We start from the raw sequence: 16,786 nt of genomic DNA, 5'->3' as shown, positions 1-16,786 counted from the left end.
TGATATCACTTTGGCCAAGGACAAATATTTCCATTTTCAGCAACCTGTGTGAAAACACATCTGGAGGACAGACGCCAGCATATTGACTTTGTGTGCTTTAGTCCCACCATCAGTCATATACACTCTGTTAACGGTGAATTAAAAAAGAACCAATAGCTTTTTTGTAAGTGTTAAAAGGATATCATGTTAAACTTGACAGCTTTTATACCCACTCTGTCCCTCTGATATCACTTTGGCCAAGGACACGTATTTGCGTTTTGTTACTGTTATCTTCTTGAGTAACTTGTGTGAGAACACATCTGGAGGATGAGGGTCTACCTTTGACCTGAGCCACACAAATACCCTGACACATGCAAAAGCACCGGAGACTCGATTCCATGTATATTTTAAGAAATACACCTCAGCTACAGTATAACCTTCTGATTGTGTGATTCTCACTCTTTGGTTCTCAAAAGTAGTTGACATTTTTAATTTGTTTCGTTGCGTTAATGCTAGACCAATTGTCAGGTGCACCATATCATATGTTCATATAGAAACATCAAAGCCATGTTGTACTTTAATTATCTGTCTTATTTATTGATGAATACCATCGATACATGTCACCTATGATCTCATATTATTATGTACACAGAGAATATTTCAACCTGTAGCTTACAGTCAGAAATGTATCCATGGTATTTATCATTACATGACACAGATAACTAAAGTACAACATGGCAGTGATAAACTTGGGGGCTTTGTGAAAAGAGACATGTGGTGCACTTGATGATTTATAACCGTCAGTGAGAGAGAAATAGCTTCAAATTATAAAATATACAAACTGAGGCCTAATTGCATTAAAACAATAATTTTCTAAAATGTGTCTGCCACTGTAAAGCTGCTCTCATGACAGTTCTCACTGTAAACTGCTGGTTCTTGATAATGAATGTGCACACAGAGAATCATCCAGAACCTGCAGCTTCCACTCAGACATCTCATGACTGGAAGTTAACAGTGGTAGATGCTTTTTTGAGGATAATTGTGGATTAGAAGCTGAAGGTTTAATTTACATGCAGAATCTTTAAACAAATTACCCAGACTCTGAAACTGGGTGTGTCTTGGTTGTTGCAACTGCAGAGGTATTTTTGTGATCTTTTTTTTCATGTATTAAATATTGTGAAAACACAACACAAACATACTATATACGAATAATAAAACACCACAAAGGAGACAAAAAAGGGGGGGAATCAAATACACACCCCGACCAACCCATCTCCCAGACAGGATATCTTTATAAAGGGTTTTTCAGGTTTATTGAGAGTGCGTACCAATCCTATATAACTGATTTCTTCACTCTGTGTGATGAAGCAAGCGAAAGCTCTTAGTGAACAAAGTCCAGAGATGGAGTTGCGAGGTCGCCAAAGATAATTTACTGAAGATGAACTAAATATTAAAGTATCAACAAGTTTAAAGTGTCTACTCTATCCCACATTATTACTAAATATATCAATACTGTAGGTGTGATACATTTAGTTCCATATTTTGTGTAGGAACAATACTTGCCCTAATATATGTTTTGTGGATTTTTTTGTAATTTTCCTGTTTATAATCGTTAGATGTATCCTAAAGTAAAGTCTTTAGTAGTATCCTCCTCGGTCACATTAGTGAAGTGAAGCACACACGTGTATCTCTAGACAAAATTAGTTGTAAATATCCAAAGTATGATGAACAGTATTTATATCTTTTATACCCAACGTGACTGACATGAATTTTTTTATTAATTATTTGATATCGATTTGGCTTTACAGCATTAATTATTCTAAGATAATACACACTTTCCATAAACAATTCACACTTTCCATAACATTGTTATTGTGCTGTTAATTTTCATCAGTTAGGATTAAAAAACAATGATTGCGGAGCCGTGAAAAGAAACATGATAGAATCCTCTGACAGCCATCTCAATAGTATCCTTATCAATCATTTCAATAAGAATTATATTCGTATTTATATCATTGAAATTATTTAATTTCATACATAAAAACAGAAGGATCATTAATTTGGAATTGGTCTGCCGATATAACAGACTTGGAGGGACTTGTGCTCAGGCATTAATATAGAGCTTTGTAGTAACTTCAGTTACTTAAGTGTTTTCTAATAAAAAGTCATTTTATGACCTGAATGATTTAATATGTTGAACATTTTCACGTGTTCTGAGTCTCCACCAACAGAACCACAGTCATAAATGACAAACATACAGACTTTGACACAGATATCACTGGTGTTATTTGTACTGCAGAACTTGATAGGAACGCCACGTGGATATTTAATGAAAACATTCCACTGCAGAATCTTTAGCTTCATCAAAGTTTGTGTTTGCAAATGCTGGAAGTTATTTATGCTCAGTGACCTGTAGCTTTCTAAACACTCTTTACTGTTTGAAAAGTCAAGCAAGTGTGTTTTTTATATATTTTTATTACACATCACTTCAGAATATTTACACTGTGACTCTGGCTCTATTGGTCACATGTTATTATTATAAACTGTTTTCATCCATTGTAATGCAGGACTTTGTTTAGTTGGAGGACATGGTGCTGCGGATCCAGGAGCTGTAGTTGCAGACCTTGGCGTAGACTCCAGGCTTGTTCCTCTGGGCACAGCCGTAGCCCCAGGACACCACACCCTGCAGCTCACCGTTGCACACCACGGGGCCACCGGAGTCTCCCTGATAGGACACAGACAGAGAACAAGACGTGAGCAGAGGGGTCCTCAGGTTTGTTACATCCACCTGAAGAAACATTGAAGATGACTTTAGCTGGTACCTGGCAGGAGTCCTTGCCTCCCTCGAGGAATCCAGCACAGAACATGTTGGAGGTGATCTGTCCAGGGTAGGCGTTCTTGCAGCTGCTGTCGCTCAGGATGGGGGCATCCAGACACATCAGGCGATCAGGGTAGTTGCCTGGAATAGAAAAGGCAAGTATAAGTAAATACTTCTACACCTTCATGTACCTAAAATCTTTCCTGTTGTGTCTGCAGTGTTTCACTGACTTCCAGAGCCGCTCAGGTTGCCCCATCCAGAGATCAGACAGCGGGTGCCAGCGCTTGCACAGGTGGAGGGCAGGGACACGGAGCCGACTTTGCTGTTCAGGGTGGCGGGCGTGCTCAGCTTGATCAGCATGATGTCATTGTTCAAGTTGCCACTGTTGTAGCTGGGATGACGGATGACCTTAGCCGAGTTGATGAACTGCTCGGTGCCCTCGTTGACAGCAATGTTGTGCTCACCAAGACGCACCTGGACACGGCTGACAGAGAGCACATGGGTAAAAAAGTGTAAGTCATGTGTTTTGAGAAACAGTTATTACAGTTAATCAAGTGGTTTTGAATGTAATTGTCCACACTTACGACTTGTAGCAGTGAGCAGCAGACACCACCCAGGTGCTGGAGATCAGGGAGCCTCCACAGAAGTGGTAGCCAGAGTTCAGAGAGACCTGGTAGGGCAACGCGTTCTTTCTGCACTCGTAGCCTCCAACAATCTTGTCATCCTCATCAATGGGGGCAGCATCTGACAACAGAATAACAGAGTTCAGGTTTTCCACAACAGCAATTTACAAAGAAATCTCTAGTGAATACTTATCAGTCATCAACTTGTCAGAATGTTGCCAAACACACTTTAAAAGGTAATTTAAAAAGTAAGACTTGTTAAGTTTTCATACTCACATGCTGCAGCGCACAGAGCCAGAAGAATGAAAGTCTTCATGATGGAGTCAGTTTGAGCCTCGGTGTCAGCTCAGCTCCACTGCAGCAGCTTTTATACCCACTCTGTCCCTCTGATATCACTTTGGCCAAGGACACGTATTTCCATTTTCACCAACCTGTGTGAAAACACATCTGGAGGACGAGCGCCAGCATATTGACATTGTGTGCTTTAGTCCCACCACCAGTCATATACACTCTGTTAACGGTGAATTAAAAAATTAAATTAAATTAAAAATTCAAATTATTATTTTGCAGTAGATTCAACTAGATTAGATTAGATTTCTTTATTTATCCACACAATGGGGAAATTCACTTGTTACAGCAATGATAGAAAAACAGAATTAAAGTAACAGTGCCGAAGCACAATAAAAAAAAAAGAAAAAGATCACAATATGTACACTACTAAAACTACACATAATAAGTGTACAGAAACAAAAAACCTGCAAAACAGACACTGTGCAAAAGCAGGTGCTGGGGATAAAGTGGAATGATGTTAAGTGTTATTGTAATGAAAACAAAAATATGCAACAGTAGTGACCATGATACAGAAAATAATTAAAAATAATTAAGAAGTAAGTGACCATAATATAAATAATACTACAAGATAGCATACTGGAAATATAAATATTGCAATGTAACCATTTTAAGTGACCATGATATAAATATAGATGGTAAGTGTTGTACACAAACATAAATAAGAAAAATAAAAATACAAATACAGCTATGGTGAGGGGTTTAGTGGAGATAGAGATAATAGACAGGGACTACAACGTTATCAGGTGTTGCTGGTATTGTAGAGCCTGACTGCAGCCGGGATGAAGGACCTGCGGAACCTCTCCTTCCTACACTGTGGGTACATACATTGGGTACATACATTCCTACATTGGTTCATCTCATATCAACATGCATGTGATTCCACAATGTGGAGGAAAACCCGAAGGTTTTTATTAGGTTGTAAGGTGTACATCCGGTTTAAATTATTCGTCAGAATGTTTCTCGTTGACAGAAAACAACTTTGTCCAAAAACCATAAAACAACACAATCTCCAACTTCTTTTTTAAACAAATTCCCACTTGCAAATGTAATAAAAATCTACTCTGTCCCACATTGTTACTAAATATATCAATACTGTAGGTGTGATACATTAAGTTCCATATTTTATGTAGGAACAATACTTGCCCTAAGATATGTTTTTTGGATTTTTTTTAATGTTTCCTGTTTATAATCGTTAGATGTATCCTAAAGTAAATTCTTTAGTAGTATCCTCCTCAGTTACATTAGTGAAGTGAAGCACACACATGTGTATCTCTAGACAAAATTAGTTGTAAATATCCAAAGTATGATGAACATTATTTGTATCTTTTATATCCAACGTGACTGAGATCTCCTAAATTGTTACCTATATATTTTAGCTGATTTGATCATTATTTATAAATGAAGGATTTTTTAATAATCATTCACTTAAAATCCGTTCAATGCCATAATTGTTTTTGGGGAACCCATAAATATTTGTCAAATACTGAACACTGCTTTTTCCAAATGTTATCTATTGATGTGCAGAAACATATGAATGCTTTCAACTTTAATTCATTAGTTCAAATTTTCGTTTTATCTCTAATATTGTCGAAAGGTATTTTATTTTATGACACTTGTATTTGTTTTTTACATATATGGTTATATATTTTTTCATATTAATGCAGGCGTCTGGCTGATTTATCTTTTATTTATTTACTATAGAAGATTGACATTTATCTTATTTCCCCTCCTGCTGATTCTCTTCATTTGGGAAATATTTGGAAGGACTGACGTAGAGTGAGGTTCATGTAGATCATTTGTTTTATTGTGAAAGCTGATTCAGTGATTTTAGTTGGAGGACATGGTGCTGCGGATCCAGGAGGTGTAGTTGCAGACCTTGGTGTAGACTCCAGGCTTGTTCCTCTGGGCACAGCCGTAGCCCCAGGACACCACACCCTGCAGCAAACCGTCACACCAGGGCCACCAGAGAATAAGAGGTGAGCAGAGGTGTCCTCAGGTTTGATACGTCCACCTGAAGAAACAGTGAAGATGACATTTGAATCTTTTCATCCTCATCAATGGGACCAGCAACTTCCATACAAACAGAGAGTTTGAACTCTAAAAAATGCTCGAACTTACAAGCTGCAGCAAACAGGGTCAGGAGAATGATTACTTCATGATTATATTCTGCAACTAAAGAGCTTAAACACAACAGGAGGAGATACAGTGTGTGAATATACAGCAATCCTCAGCTTTTTTCTTACTCTATCTTTCAAGGATTTTTCCATGCACTGAGTACTACGATTAAACATTATCCAACCTGGGAAACAGCAGTATGGTGAACATGTGTTGTGTACACTAACCTTTAAATAACTACCTGTTTATTACATACTGAAGAGAGATACTGAGAAGGGGACGCAGACAAAAAATAATTTGTTGTGTTCAAGTGTATATTTGCAGTGCTATTAGACTTTAACAAGTCTTTACTTCTGAGGACAATGTGCCACAATGAAAATGTAGCCTCTAACCTACTGCTTTTTAGATTATTGTTGTCGCAAACTCAATAAAATCTTAATCTTGGGTACTTTCCTGATCATTTCTGATAGTTACTGAAAGATGTCATGTAAAATAATGTGGATTATGAAGGGAAATTGACACAAAATACTGAAACAGATATACTTAATTGCAAATTCTCAATATTCAGCTGATCTGCTTTGACTGTCTAGGTGAACTGGAATGAACTTATCTGAGGTGAACAGTGTTAGTCAGATCCTTTCTTTGAGTTCACAGCTCCAAATCCTTTTCTTCTTTATTGATGTACAGATTTACAACAACGTCTGGCATTTAAATCGTGTCTTCTTTAGGCCCTACACAGAGCAGAGCACATCATGTATATAACAATAAATAAAATGAATAATAGTTAAGAGGCTTTTAATAATTATAAGGCTTCAATATAGCTGTTTTCTTCTCCATGTCCATCAGGGATCTGTACAACAATAAAGTGTCTTTTAAGGGACACTGTAAATAAAGGCTGCGGTTTCATCCATTCAAACTTACAGATGAAATTAAACCGCTTCATTTCAGACCAAAAACACACATTAAGTTTATTTGTTCAACATGTCTGACCTTGTGATTGGTCCCGAGCGCGGCCCCCCTCGGTGACGTCATCGCAAAGCGCCAGTGGTGGGTTTGTGTATCGGCTGCTCGGCGAACAGCTGCTCTGCCTGTGTTTGGCTGTTGTTTTGCCGCCCATGTGCTGCTATCACGAGGTAAGAGACACACAGCGGTGTCCGCTTTCCCTTCGGCTGCGCACAGCTGACGCTGACACCTCACATAGAGCCGCCGCTTCATCCGAGGCTAACAGCTAACGGCTAGCTCCATTGCAAGATCAGCACCTAACGTATGCGGAATGCGCAACCGTTGCGGACGTGGTGCAGACGAAAATGCGCATCGATGCGACAGAATAGAGAAGCCCGCGTCGCCGAGCAATGCGAACGCGGCTGTGTGACAATGCGACGCGCTTGTAAGCAGTGTTATGTTTTGTTGTTGCATTTCAGCTCTGGAGGCGATGCTCTGCCTGGATGATGCTTCTCACTGTCAAACAGCTGCTCGGGGAGATGTAGCTCGCCAGCCCGCCCCAGGTGCTTTTAAAACTCGGTGTGCAGATGTTTTCAGTTGCACAGCCGCATACGTGAAGATGACTGAAAGGGATTAAAGTGGCTGCAGCTTGCCAGAGGACTCACTGCTCCAGTCATACACTACATGACTGAACCTCCCTCTGAGCTGCAGCCATGACTTGATTCACATGAAGAAAAGTTTTAGAAAACATTAACAGATACTTCGCTCATCATAAGCAGTCACGGCCCATAACAGTTTGATGCTGTACACTGTAGAGCCATGTCTCCAGCAGCGGGCTCAGTTAGACCTTGAACTCGTGTGGATGGGGAGGCAGCTGTCCCAATCAGGATTGGCCCACCAGTCAGTTCTGCTGTAAATCAGGTCTGACCCATGACTGAGTACTACGAGGAGGGGGGGCTGCTGTACGAGCAATCACCTCCCATGCACATCAAAGTGGAGTCTCCAGAGGGACCCTTTGGAGGGGGAGGCTCAGAAAACGGCTTCCCCAGGGAGGATGACGACTCGGAGGGCAGCTGTGACCAGAGCACTGGATTACCTGGGGGGCTCCCGTTCAACGTGGTAGTGGTGCATCCGAACATCATGGCACCTGGCATGTCCTCAGACGACCTCTTATCCATCGAGCAAAGTAAGAACTGAATTGGATTCAGAATATTATGGGAAACCAGCATCAGCTATTTACCTTGTTTATTTTTGGGATGTGGATGCAAATGAGAATAGTGTATATAATATAAACACTTTATTTAACAGAGGTTTGCAGAAGCCCACTATAATCCCTCAAGGAAGACTATAAGATAAATAGATACATATCTTAGTGGTCCATGGCTTGTCAAATGTAGTTGTAATTTCTCTTCCAGACATGGTTCAGCCTCACTTTGTATTTTCCGCTCCCTTTGGGCTGTTTTGTTACCCATTTATCTACAGACAGGGCTATGTCCGCTGCACTGGCTGCTGGTGGCTCTGGGAAAAGAAAGAGTCGTTTCAGTGGAGCGGAGCTGGAGGTGTTGGTGTCAGAAGTCACTCGGTGTGAGGGAGAGCTCTTTGGTCCTGCGGGGCGGCTCCGGCGGCGGGAGCGAGAGCGCATCTGGGCAGGAATCCTGGAGAGAGTCAATGCTGTATCCAGAGTCCCGCGTACTCTCCGTGAGGTGAAGAAGCGCTGGGATGACTTAAAGAGGCGGAATGGTGGTAGGCTGGCAGATGCCAGGCACCGAACCTGTTACTTGCCATCCAGCAGAGGGGCCTCAATGCTTGGACGTCCTTCGCAGCAAAGCTCCAGAGTTCAGCAAGCCAGACAAAAGCAAAACACCCGACCAAAGCCCAGTTTCCCATGTTTCCCTGACTCAGATACAGGTAAAAATACATTTCCTAATTACTCAATTGAATGGCTTAGTAGAGTCTATAGATGCAACTAATATCCACTCTGCTTCTGTCCAATGAAATGTTTTTTCCAGGTGTAGGAATGGAAGGATCAGAGAGAGATGGTTTAGAAAAAGACGAGGAAAATCAAGAACGTGAGAGAGACATGGGAGAGCCTGAATGTGAAGCAGTAGAGAACAGCATGGAGGACAAATTGGGATTAGGACTGGGACTAGGCATTGGGCCACCCCCTCCATCCGAACGATGGCTGCCTCCGTCACCACTCTACAGTGCTCCTTTCCTCAATGGCAGCCCTCAACCCAGTAGTCCTCAGCCATCGCTTGGAGCCCAGCAGGGTCCTCTTGAAGCCCCTCCACGCACCTCCTGGCTGGAAGATGAGCTGCGAGGATTAGGGGAAGCAGCAATGCAACTGGGAAATAGGGTTGAAAAGAGTCTGCAGGATTTTGGGGAAGGTTTCAGAGAGGACATGAGAACACTTGTTGCTTCACAAGAGGCATTAACAGTCAGTCTACAACAAAACAATGTCCTCTTACAAAGGCTGCTAGGTGTGCTTGAGGCCCAGCAACAACCACAGCAACATCGGGTACAACAAGTGCATCAATCACAAACATTGCAACAGCACTTACAGGCACAGCCAGCTCTGCAGCAGCTGGAACCTATAGAACCACAACAGCAGCTGCGTGTTGAAACACCACAGCAGTCACATGTACAGCCACAAACACAAATACAGCCGCAACCGCAGGTCACCCAGCATCCAAATAGTCAGCCAGCGTTAGTGGTGGCACCTGCTCCATCGTCCCCTGACATACGTGGCACTTTTCCTTCTGATCCACCAACAAACGCGAGTGTGCAGAGGCCGCGGCGAGGGAGAGCAGTCGATCACAGACGCAGAAGACGACGTTGAGAGCAAAGTACTTAATAATTCAAAGTGCACATTAAGCTTATTTGGAATTTCAAAATGTGACAAGAAGGTATGCTCTTTTTCTACTGACAGTATTTCTGTAAAAATGAACTGAGTTGTTTGGAGTTTTACTGCCTGCTCCAAACCAGTGATTCATCTTGCACTTACGTTTGTCTATGAAGGACTTAGACAGAAAATGAATTTACATACAAGATAATGGTATGGCCTTAACATTATCTTGGTTCCTCTTACATATGAACATGTGCTGAAAGACTTCTGTGGAGTGACAGCCTCACTAATGACATTCAATTTTCTGAGAACAACATAATGTAGGTGCTGTTTAATATGCATGTCCCTGTACATGATTTGCAGAAGTGCTGTAAAGCTCATGATGCTCTTACTGGTTCAGTACTGTCTCAACTCTCCTGATACACTAACTGCGTTGTCATAAAGTACTTGTAATCTGCAGTTGTTACCATATATTGTAGTTATACAGCTGTTGTAATGACCTGATAATGTATGCTTGTGCTTCTTTAACAGTTTCATGATACATACTTTTCCAGCTTTGGTTGGACAATAAAGTTAGAATGTGTTCTGTTCAGTGCGTTTTGAGACACAAATACTACATAAATAAATGACAGATTGGCTGATAAGAAAAACAAAACCCATCAGAAGTCAAACCTTCCAGTAGGCTTAAGACTAACCTTCATATGTTTCTAGTGGACTTTAAAAGCATACACATGTATGTAGGGGCTATTTATTATTATAACCTTGCATGCAGTATGATGGATGTGTTTCTAGATTGTTGCTAACAATATATGGCCATCTACATAGTTTTGCACAAGCTATATTTTGTAGATAGCAAATGTTCTGATGAAATGTAACTCAAATTTAATTAAAGTCAGAAACTGACTGCAAATAAATCAACACCTGACTTGTGGATTTGTCATTGATCATGTAAAACAAAGTATTGTTAGTGGTTGGGCTGAAAAGTTGAAGTATGTTTGACTCATTAATGTGAGGAAGGTGTTTGGTGTGTTAAACAACAAAATCACAGCAGAAGCAGAAAAGGAAACAATCACTTTATGTGTCCAATTATATTTTTTGAAATAATGAACTGCAGCCAACTGTCAGTGGAGACGGTCTTATTTTGAAAGTCTCGACCGGAAGTTTGCTTCCTTGTTCGGCTGGTTAGCATCTAGCATGATCTGTGTGCTCTGGACGAGGGGGTGCATGGGTGAAACATGGCTGCTGTAGACCCGTCGGAGTCTCCCACACGACAGAAATGCCTTGCGGAGGATGTGGAGACGTGTTCGGAGAGGAGCGAGGCGGCGGAGCGCGGACGCAGCCTGAAGCAGAAAGACGAACCCACACGGAGCGAAAGCACCGAGAGCCGCGACGATGAGCGGAGAGTCGGTGCGGGCCAGGACGGCGGCGGTGTCGCCAGCCATTCGGAGGTTAGTGACGAGTCCGGTGCTGGAGCAGACGAAACGACATGTAATTCACTGGAGGACCAGAAGACGGCCGGAAAAATGGCCGAGGTTGCGGGGAGCAAGCAGCGGGCTTTCGACTGGTCAGAAAACGAGGACGGCGAGGAGCAGGAGGAAGAGGAGGCGCACTCACACAAGGAGGAAAATGATAAGAGTGGTATGCTAACGTTGATAATGTATTTTACTATTAGCTTTAGCTTTCCGGCTAACCTGGGATGTAGCCCCCACTCAAGGTGCATTACACCCTGTCTACACTGCTAACGTTACTTACCATAACAAACCCCTGCTAGCTCTAGCATCCTGCAGTGATATCTGTACTTATGGGGGATACATGTGGTAGCTGCACGCACTATGTTTGGTTATCAAGATTGACATTCATGCATATGTTTGTTTGTTATTAGTTATTATTATTATGATGAATTTCTTTTCCTCTTCCAGACCCCAGTAATGTTACAGAAAGGGCTGATATGGTGCAGCAGGATGCACATGTTGATGGTACTGTAGCCGCTGATCCGAAGGAGGTGCCTGAGGAGGAGAACCCACAGAGGAGCACAGAGATGTTGCCTGAGGAGCAGAGGAGCACAGAGAAGGTTCCTGAGGAGCAGAACTCACAGAAGAGCACAAAGAAGGAAGTGCCTGTGGTGCAGAACTCTGAGAGGAGCCCAGAGAAGGAAGTGCCTGTGGTGCAGAGCTCTGAGAGGAGCACAGAGAAGGAAGTGCCTGAGGAGCCGTTAGGAGACGCAGACGGGACGGAGGAGGTGGTTGAGGACGAGGAGGAGCCAGACCGAGGGGAGGACCCTGACCTGGCAGCCAAGCAGAAAAAGTGCCGTCTGGTGTGTAAGGAGTGCGGCATGAGGTTTAGCCGCCGCGAGACTTTCAACCTTCACCGCCACTTTCATGCGCACGCGGACGAGCTCACGCCCCTCACCTGTAAAGAATGCGGCCTTACCTTTCAGCACCGCAGCAGCCTCATCAAACACAAAACTGAACACAAAGAGAAGGAGGAGGAACTTGTTACTCCAAAGAAGGAGGTGCAAACGAAGGAGGAGGGTAGTGTTCAATGTGCAGAATGTCGAAGGATCTTCACCACAGTGAATAAGCTGAGGGACCACAGCTGCAGCAATACAGCCGAGAAGCCTTACCACTGCCCCCTGTGCCGCCAAGATTTCCAGTTTAGGATGTCCATCACAAAGCACATGAAGACCCACTCCCGGGAGAGCATGTTTACGTGCCAAGAGTGCAATAAGACCTTTCCAAACTCCGCCGACCTGCGCTATCATCAACGATGTCACACCGCCCTCAAGCCCTATGAATGCCCAGAGTGCGGCCTGGTTTTCAAACACTACTCTGTCATGGAAGACCACCGTCGCAAGCACACGGACAGCGCAAGCTCTCACCTGTGCACCATCTGTGGCAAGACCTTCAAGTATAGTAGCCTCCTCCATCAGCATCAGTATCTTCACACGGGCCAGAAGCCCTTCCGCTGCCCTGAATGTGGTAAAACATTTGCCTTCGCCCAGAACATGAAGGCACACTGCCGCCAGCATAGACTGCGTGAAACCAACTCCCCCATTGAGCAGCCCTGCAAGCCGATGCCAGTGCCAGTACAGGAGGAAGTTAAGGGCGTAGGAAAAGAGAATTCACACCAAAGTGAAGAAACAAAACGCACATTCAGGTGCCCTCTCTGTCCGGAGGGCTACAGCTCACCAGCTAACCTGAGAGCCCACATGCTCATTCACGAGGCCGAGTATGAAACGCTAGACAGAATACCCAAACCCCCAAAGGACATTAACAAGCACTGGGAAAAAGGACACACGTGTCCACACTGCCCCTGTGTTTATCGTGATGAATCCAGTTTAAAGATACACCTGTTAAGTGTCCACAAGTTGGTAGCATATTTTAAAAAGGTGCCCACACCATATAAAAAGAAATTAAATCTGCAAAGTGGTGATAATGTGCGGGTAAAATGGAGAGGCGATGGAATAGTTGTTGAGACACACAAATGTCCTGAGTGTGGAAAAGCGTTCCGCCATCGCTCAGTGTTAGAACTGCATATGCGCATACATACCAAGGACAAGCCGTACCAGTGCAAAGTATGTGGTAAAAGCTTTAGATTCAGTAGCTACTTGCAGCAGCATGTCATCATTCATACTGGCCAAAAGCCATACAAATGCCCCGACTGTGGGAAGGACTTTGCCTTCCTGCAGAACATGAGAACCCATCAAAAGCTGCATCAGGAGAAACCATTCCGCTGCACCAACTGCCGCAAAGGCTACAGCGACGAGACCCAGCTGCAGCAGCATATGCTGTCGCACAATGGTGACAAACCTCACAAGTGTCACCAGTGTGATAAGAGCTTTGGGTTGGCCTATCTCCTCCGTGATCACATGAACACACACACAGGAGAGAGACCTCATCGCTGCGATGAGTGTCACAAAACCTTCTCCTGGTTTAGTAGCCTGCTCGTTCACCAGAAAATTCACACTCGTAAGCACCAAGGTTTCAGCCAGTATAATTCTCTCGCGATTAGTGCTAGGATGAGAGGAAGGGGTAACAGAGGGAGGAGAGGGGGGAGGTCCATGTTGGGCTGGTCCAGACCGTTAGGAGGCTCAGGGATGCTTAATTTTCAGCCAACTCAAATTCCAGTTTCTGCACTAAGTGGCCCTGAGTTGCACAGAGGGGCAGGGCAGCCACAGTCTTCCATGGTCACGTCGCACTTTGATTTACAAAGCAGGCAGATGAAGGAGCCGCGGATGTCCGAGCTGCAATCTCAGCCGGTGCAGTGGAAGGTGGATGGTGGAGAAGTCATGCCTGTCCCTTTGTCACAGCAGCAACACACAGCTCCACGGCTAGCGCAGATTGACCTCCCGCTGCAGGCAGGTCTGCAGCAGAGGATAACTCAGCCAGGCCCTGCACCGGCTCAGAGCTTAGAGTCATCACACGTGAAAGAGAGCACAGCTTCTTTTGTCAGCTCGCACCTGGCATCTGTGCCAAAAAAATCCAGTCCACTAGCAGTGAGTGCGATAGAGCAGCACAGGCAGCCCATACCTATTACATGGAGCATGGCACCCATGTCCACAGTGGTAGCTTCCACAAGCTCCCTGCAACGTGATTTCTCTATTCCCTCCTACATCGATGGGGCGGCTCTGTGGAGCATCAGACCCTCTGCAAATTCACAAAGCATTCCAACTAAGCTTGGTCAAGAGCTAATTTGGAGAGCAACACAACAAATATCTTCCACACTTCCTAAAAAAGAGGACAATAGAGTGTTGGATATGAGTAATCTTCAACTAATACCGTCGACTGTTAGCCAGCCGGGGAAGCCGTGGGCCTCGGGCTTAGCAGGTGCATCAGCTCAAAAAGACCAAAGCAGTGTGGTGCCAATTTCAACTCCTGTTTCTCTTGCAGTAGGTAGCACCTTGTGGGACATAAAAACAACACCAGGAATTCCAAAGACTATAAATTCCACTGAGAACTTAGTAAATCAAGATTGTCAGCTGCCGCAGAAGCAGGTGTCATCTGGCTGGACCAATTTACAAAGTCAGACAGCGACACAGCAGCTTCCCATCTCCATTCAATACGACCCACATCGTTTTGGCCAGGGGATAGGGACTTCAGTATGGGGCTTCAAAAGTAATGCTGTTGGTCCCCAAACACTGATCACTAGGCAACTCAAACCAGGGAATGGACCAGAGCTACAACAACAACCAATTGTAACAGGCACTCAAATAATCATTAATCAGCCTTCGCCTTTTTTCACGCAGTCACTTGCTCCCCTCCCTCTTGCTATGCCTGGCCCCCATCCTCTTCACACTATCGCACTTCCAAGACCTCAACACCCAAATATTTTTTTCACATCACAGCCAATTATGAGCGAGAGGCCCCACATCCCACAGTCCCTGCCCCTACCTCAAGTCACCCCTCGGACAGAACCTCACAAACGACTTCTCCAGTGCATGATATGTGGGTGCTCTCTCCCTCGAGAGCAGGATCTACAAATGCATTACTTGCAACATGCACAAGGAGAGATTTGACATTTTTACATTACCAAGACTTTTATATATAAGTATATATATATATGATTTTTAATCTTTGGAACCTCATTTATTTGACCCTCAGTTGTGCCGCTTTACAAGTAAGTGGATTGGCATTGGAGACAAAAACAATGATATCATTCGCACATTTGATGCACCTTTTTATATTCTGTAGTTCAGCTTCACATTAGGCTGTTTGAAACAGAGGGTGTATACATGTGTCATTAAATCTTTTTCGCTTTTCTTTTCTTTTTTTTTTAATTTTATCTAAGTTATTCAAATATTTCAATGGTTTGAATAACTTCTGAGCGTTGGTGATTAATGAGGTTCTGTGATCTACATTTCATTCATTGTCAATGACAGTTAGATCTAGATAATATTAGTACTTTTTTTTATATCTCATACGTCCTGAACCATTTGAACTGTGTTTCTTCATGTACAGTTTACTGTGTGCCTTTTATGAGTACAGTCTGCATGTCTGCTGTCCTGGTATTCTAGGCCTAGTTTGTGCTTAAGGTAGACTCAACAATGTGACCTCACTCCCAAAACAGAGAGCTAAATCTTTGAAGATACTGCAAAGAAACTCAAGTTTTAGCTCTTGGGGCGGAGCAGTGCCAGGGCAATGGGAGTTGTTGTGCTCACATGTGTCAGAATATACAACAAAAGCTGACTACACAGTATAATTCTGAGAGGAAGCACTTGTATTCACAGGGCCGGTGACTGGGTCCAAGTATCTTGAAAAGTTCTCATTGTGATAATTTGTTCACAGAAAAAGTATCTAAAAAAAAGCTAATTTGGGATTGTTGAACTTTAGGTCATTTCACAGTGAGCATTTTCCTGTAAATTAAAGTTTAATTATTAAGAGTAATTCTTGCAAAGAGGGAGAAACATCTGTCGGTCCAGAATTGTTTCAATGGTGAATCCCGTAATAAATTAGATTTGGATTTATGTGATGTTTTGTCAAAATACTTTTTTGCAGTTGCAGGACAAACAACAAATTAAGGATCTGAGATGGATGTTTTGCTGTAATCGATGCAAAGTCAACACTTTTTTGGGGCAATTGATAATCATCACTGAAAAATGATAATTGGATTTTACACTGATGCTGGTTGACAGTGTTTAGCACCTTACTAGAATTACTATTTCAAATTGGAATGTAAAAAACATTGAAGTCCACTCCACTGAATACAATACAATGTATGATTTGTGAATACTAAATAATTTCATTACACACCTGTAGATTTAGATCAGTACAGTATCCCATCTCCACTATCAAACTGGATATCTGAGTAGCTCTGGTTGCACTATAAGTGACTGAAAATCTTCATTATTACTGTAAAATAAACACAAGGTCCATTTGTAAAGAAAGAAGAACTGTTTCTGTGCGTTTTCACATTCAGCGTCTTAACATAGAAAACATGTGCCCTTCTACCTCTATCCACTGTTTTGGCATGGAAAGAAATAGAAATTTCCCACGATGTCTACATAATAAATAAAACTTTCTTTTGATATTATAATTTTGTGTTGAGCAGTGCTTGTTAATCAAATCTGAAACATGATTAACATTTAAAAAACCAATCATTCAGGCTGACAAACTT

At 42.9% G+C, this 16,786-nt stretch overlaps 3 protein-coding genes and 1 long non-coding RNA gene across 4 annotated transcripts; 2 read left to right on the top strand and 2 right to left on the bottom strand.

The window, feature by feature from the left end:
- Positions 1-2,436: 2,436 nt before the first annotated feature.
- On the bottom strand, positions 2,437-3,856 carry LOC133964780 (trypsin-3). The gene is made up of 5 exons (XM_062399021.1): positions 3,697-3,856; positions 3,382-3,541; positions 3,028-3,281; positions 2,802-2,938; positions 2,437-2,704 (listed from the first exon to the last, which is right to left on the bottom strand). The coding sequence occupies exons 1-5, from the start codon at positions 3,734-3,736 to the stop codon at positions 2,555-2,557; spliced, it is 741 nt and encodes a 246-aa protein (XP_062255005.1). The 5' UTR covers positions 3,737-3,856; the 3' UTR covers positions 2,437-2,554.
- Positions 3,857-4,004: 148 nt separating this feature from the next.
- LOC133964782 (uncharacterized) lies at positions 4,005-6,980 on the bottom strand. The gene is made up of 2 exons (XR_009923819.1): positions 6,877-6,980; positions 4,005-6,617 (listed from the first exon to the last, which is right to left on the bottom strand). It is a non-coding gene; the product is annotated as an uncharacterized LOC133964782 (long non-coding RNA).
- si:ch211-261d7.3 (PAX-interacting protein 1) lies at positions 6,930-10,587 on the top strand. Its single transcript, XM_062399018.1, has 4 exons — positions 6,930-7,019; positions 7,308-8,014; positions 8,311-8,736; positions 8,838-10,587. Exons 2-4 carry the CDS (start codon positions 7,759-7,761, stop codon positions 9,665-9,667), a joined length of 1,512 nt encoding a protein of 503 aa, XP_062255002.1. The 5' UTR covers positions 6,930-7,019; positions 7,308-7,758; the 3' UTR covers positions 9,668-10,587.
- Positions 10,588-10,894: 307 nt separating this feature from the next.
- On the top strand, positions 10,895-16,705 carry zgc:66448 (uncharacterized protein LOC327401 homolog). Its single transcript, XM_062399742.1, has 2 exons — positions 10,895-11,311; positions 11,593-16,705. The coding sequence occupies exons 1-2, from the start codon at positions 10,909-10,911 to the stop codon at positions 15,186-15,188; spliced, it is 3,999 nt and encodes a 1,332-aa protein (XP_062255726.1). The 5' UTR covers positions 10,895-10,908; the 3' UTR covers positions 15,189-16,705.
- Positions 16,706-16,786: the final 81 nt, after the last annotated feature.

Source organism: Platichthys flesus, chromosome 11 (assembly GCF_949316205.1).
Source record: "Platichthys flesus chromosome 11, fPlaFle2.1, whole genome shotgun sequence".
NCBI classification, from domain to species: Eukaryota; Metazoa; Chordata; class Actinopteri; order Pleuronectiformes; family Pleuronectidae; genus Platichthys; species Platichthys flesus.
Note: the sequence above shows the minus strand (reverse complement) of the source record. Positions and strands in the feature narration are given on the sequence as shown.

Coding starts and splice junctions, on each gene's coding strand:
- LOC133964780 (XM_062399021.1), bottom strand. CDS start 3,736: ATGAAGACTTTCATTCTTCTGGCTCTGTGCGCTGCAGCAT. Junction 3,542..3,696: donor GGCTCTGTGCGCTGCAGCAT/GTGAGTATGAAA, acceptor TTCTGTTGTCAG/ATGCTGCCCCCATTGATGAG. Junction 2,939..3,027: donor CAACCTGAGCGGCTCTGGAA/GTCAGTGAAACA, acceptor TTTCTATTCCAG/GCAACTACCCTGATCGCCTG.
- si:ch211-261d7.3 (XM_062399018.1), top strand. CDS start 7,759: ATGACTGAGTACTACGAGGAGGGGGGGCTGCTGTACGAGCAATCACCT. Junction 8,015..8,310: donor CCTCTTATCCATCGAGCAAA/GTAAGAACTGAA, acceptor ATTTATCTACAG/ACAGGGCTATGTCCGCTGCA. Junction 8,737..8,837: donor TTTCCCTGACTCAGATACAG/GTAAAAATACAT, acceptor TGTTTTTTCCAG/GTGTAGGAATGGAAGGATCA.
- zgc:66448 (XM_062399742.1), top strand. CDS start 10,909: ATGGCTGCTGTAGACCCGTCGGAGTCTCCCACACGACAGAAATGCCTT. Junction 11,312..11,592: donor GGAGGAAAATGATAAGAGTG/GTATGCTAACGT, acceptor TTCCTCTTCCAG/ACCCCAGTAATGTTACAGAA.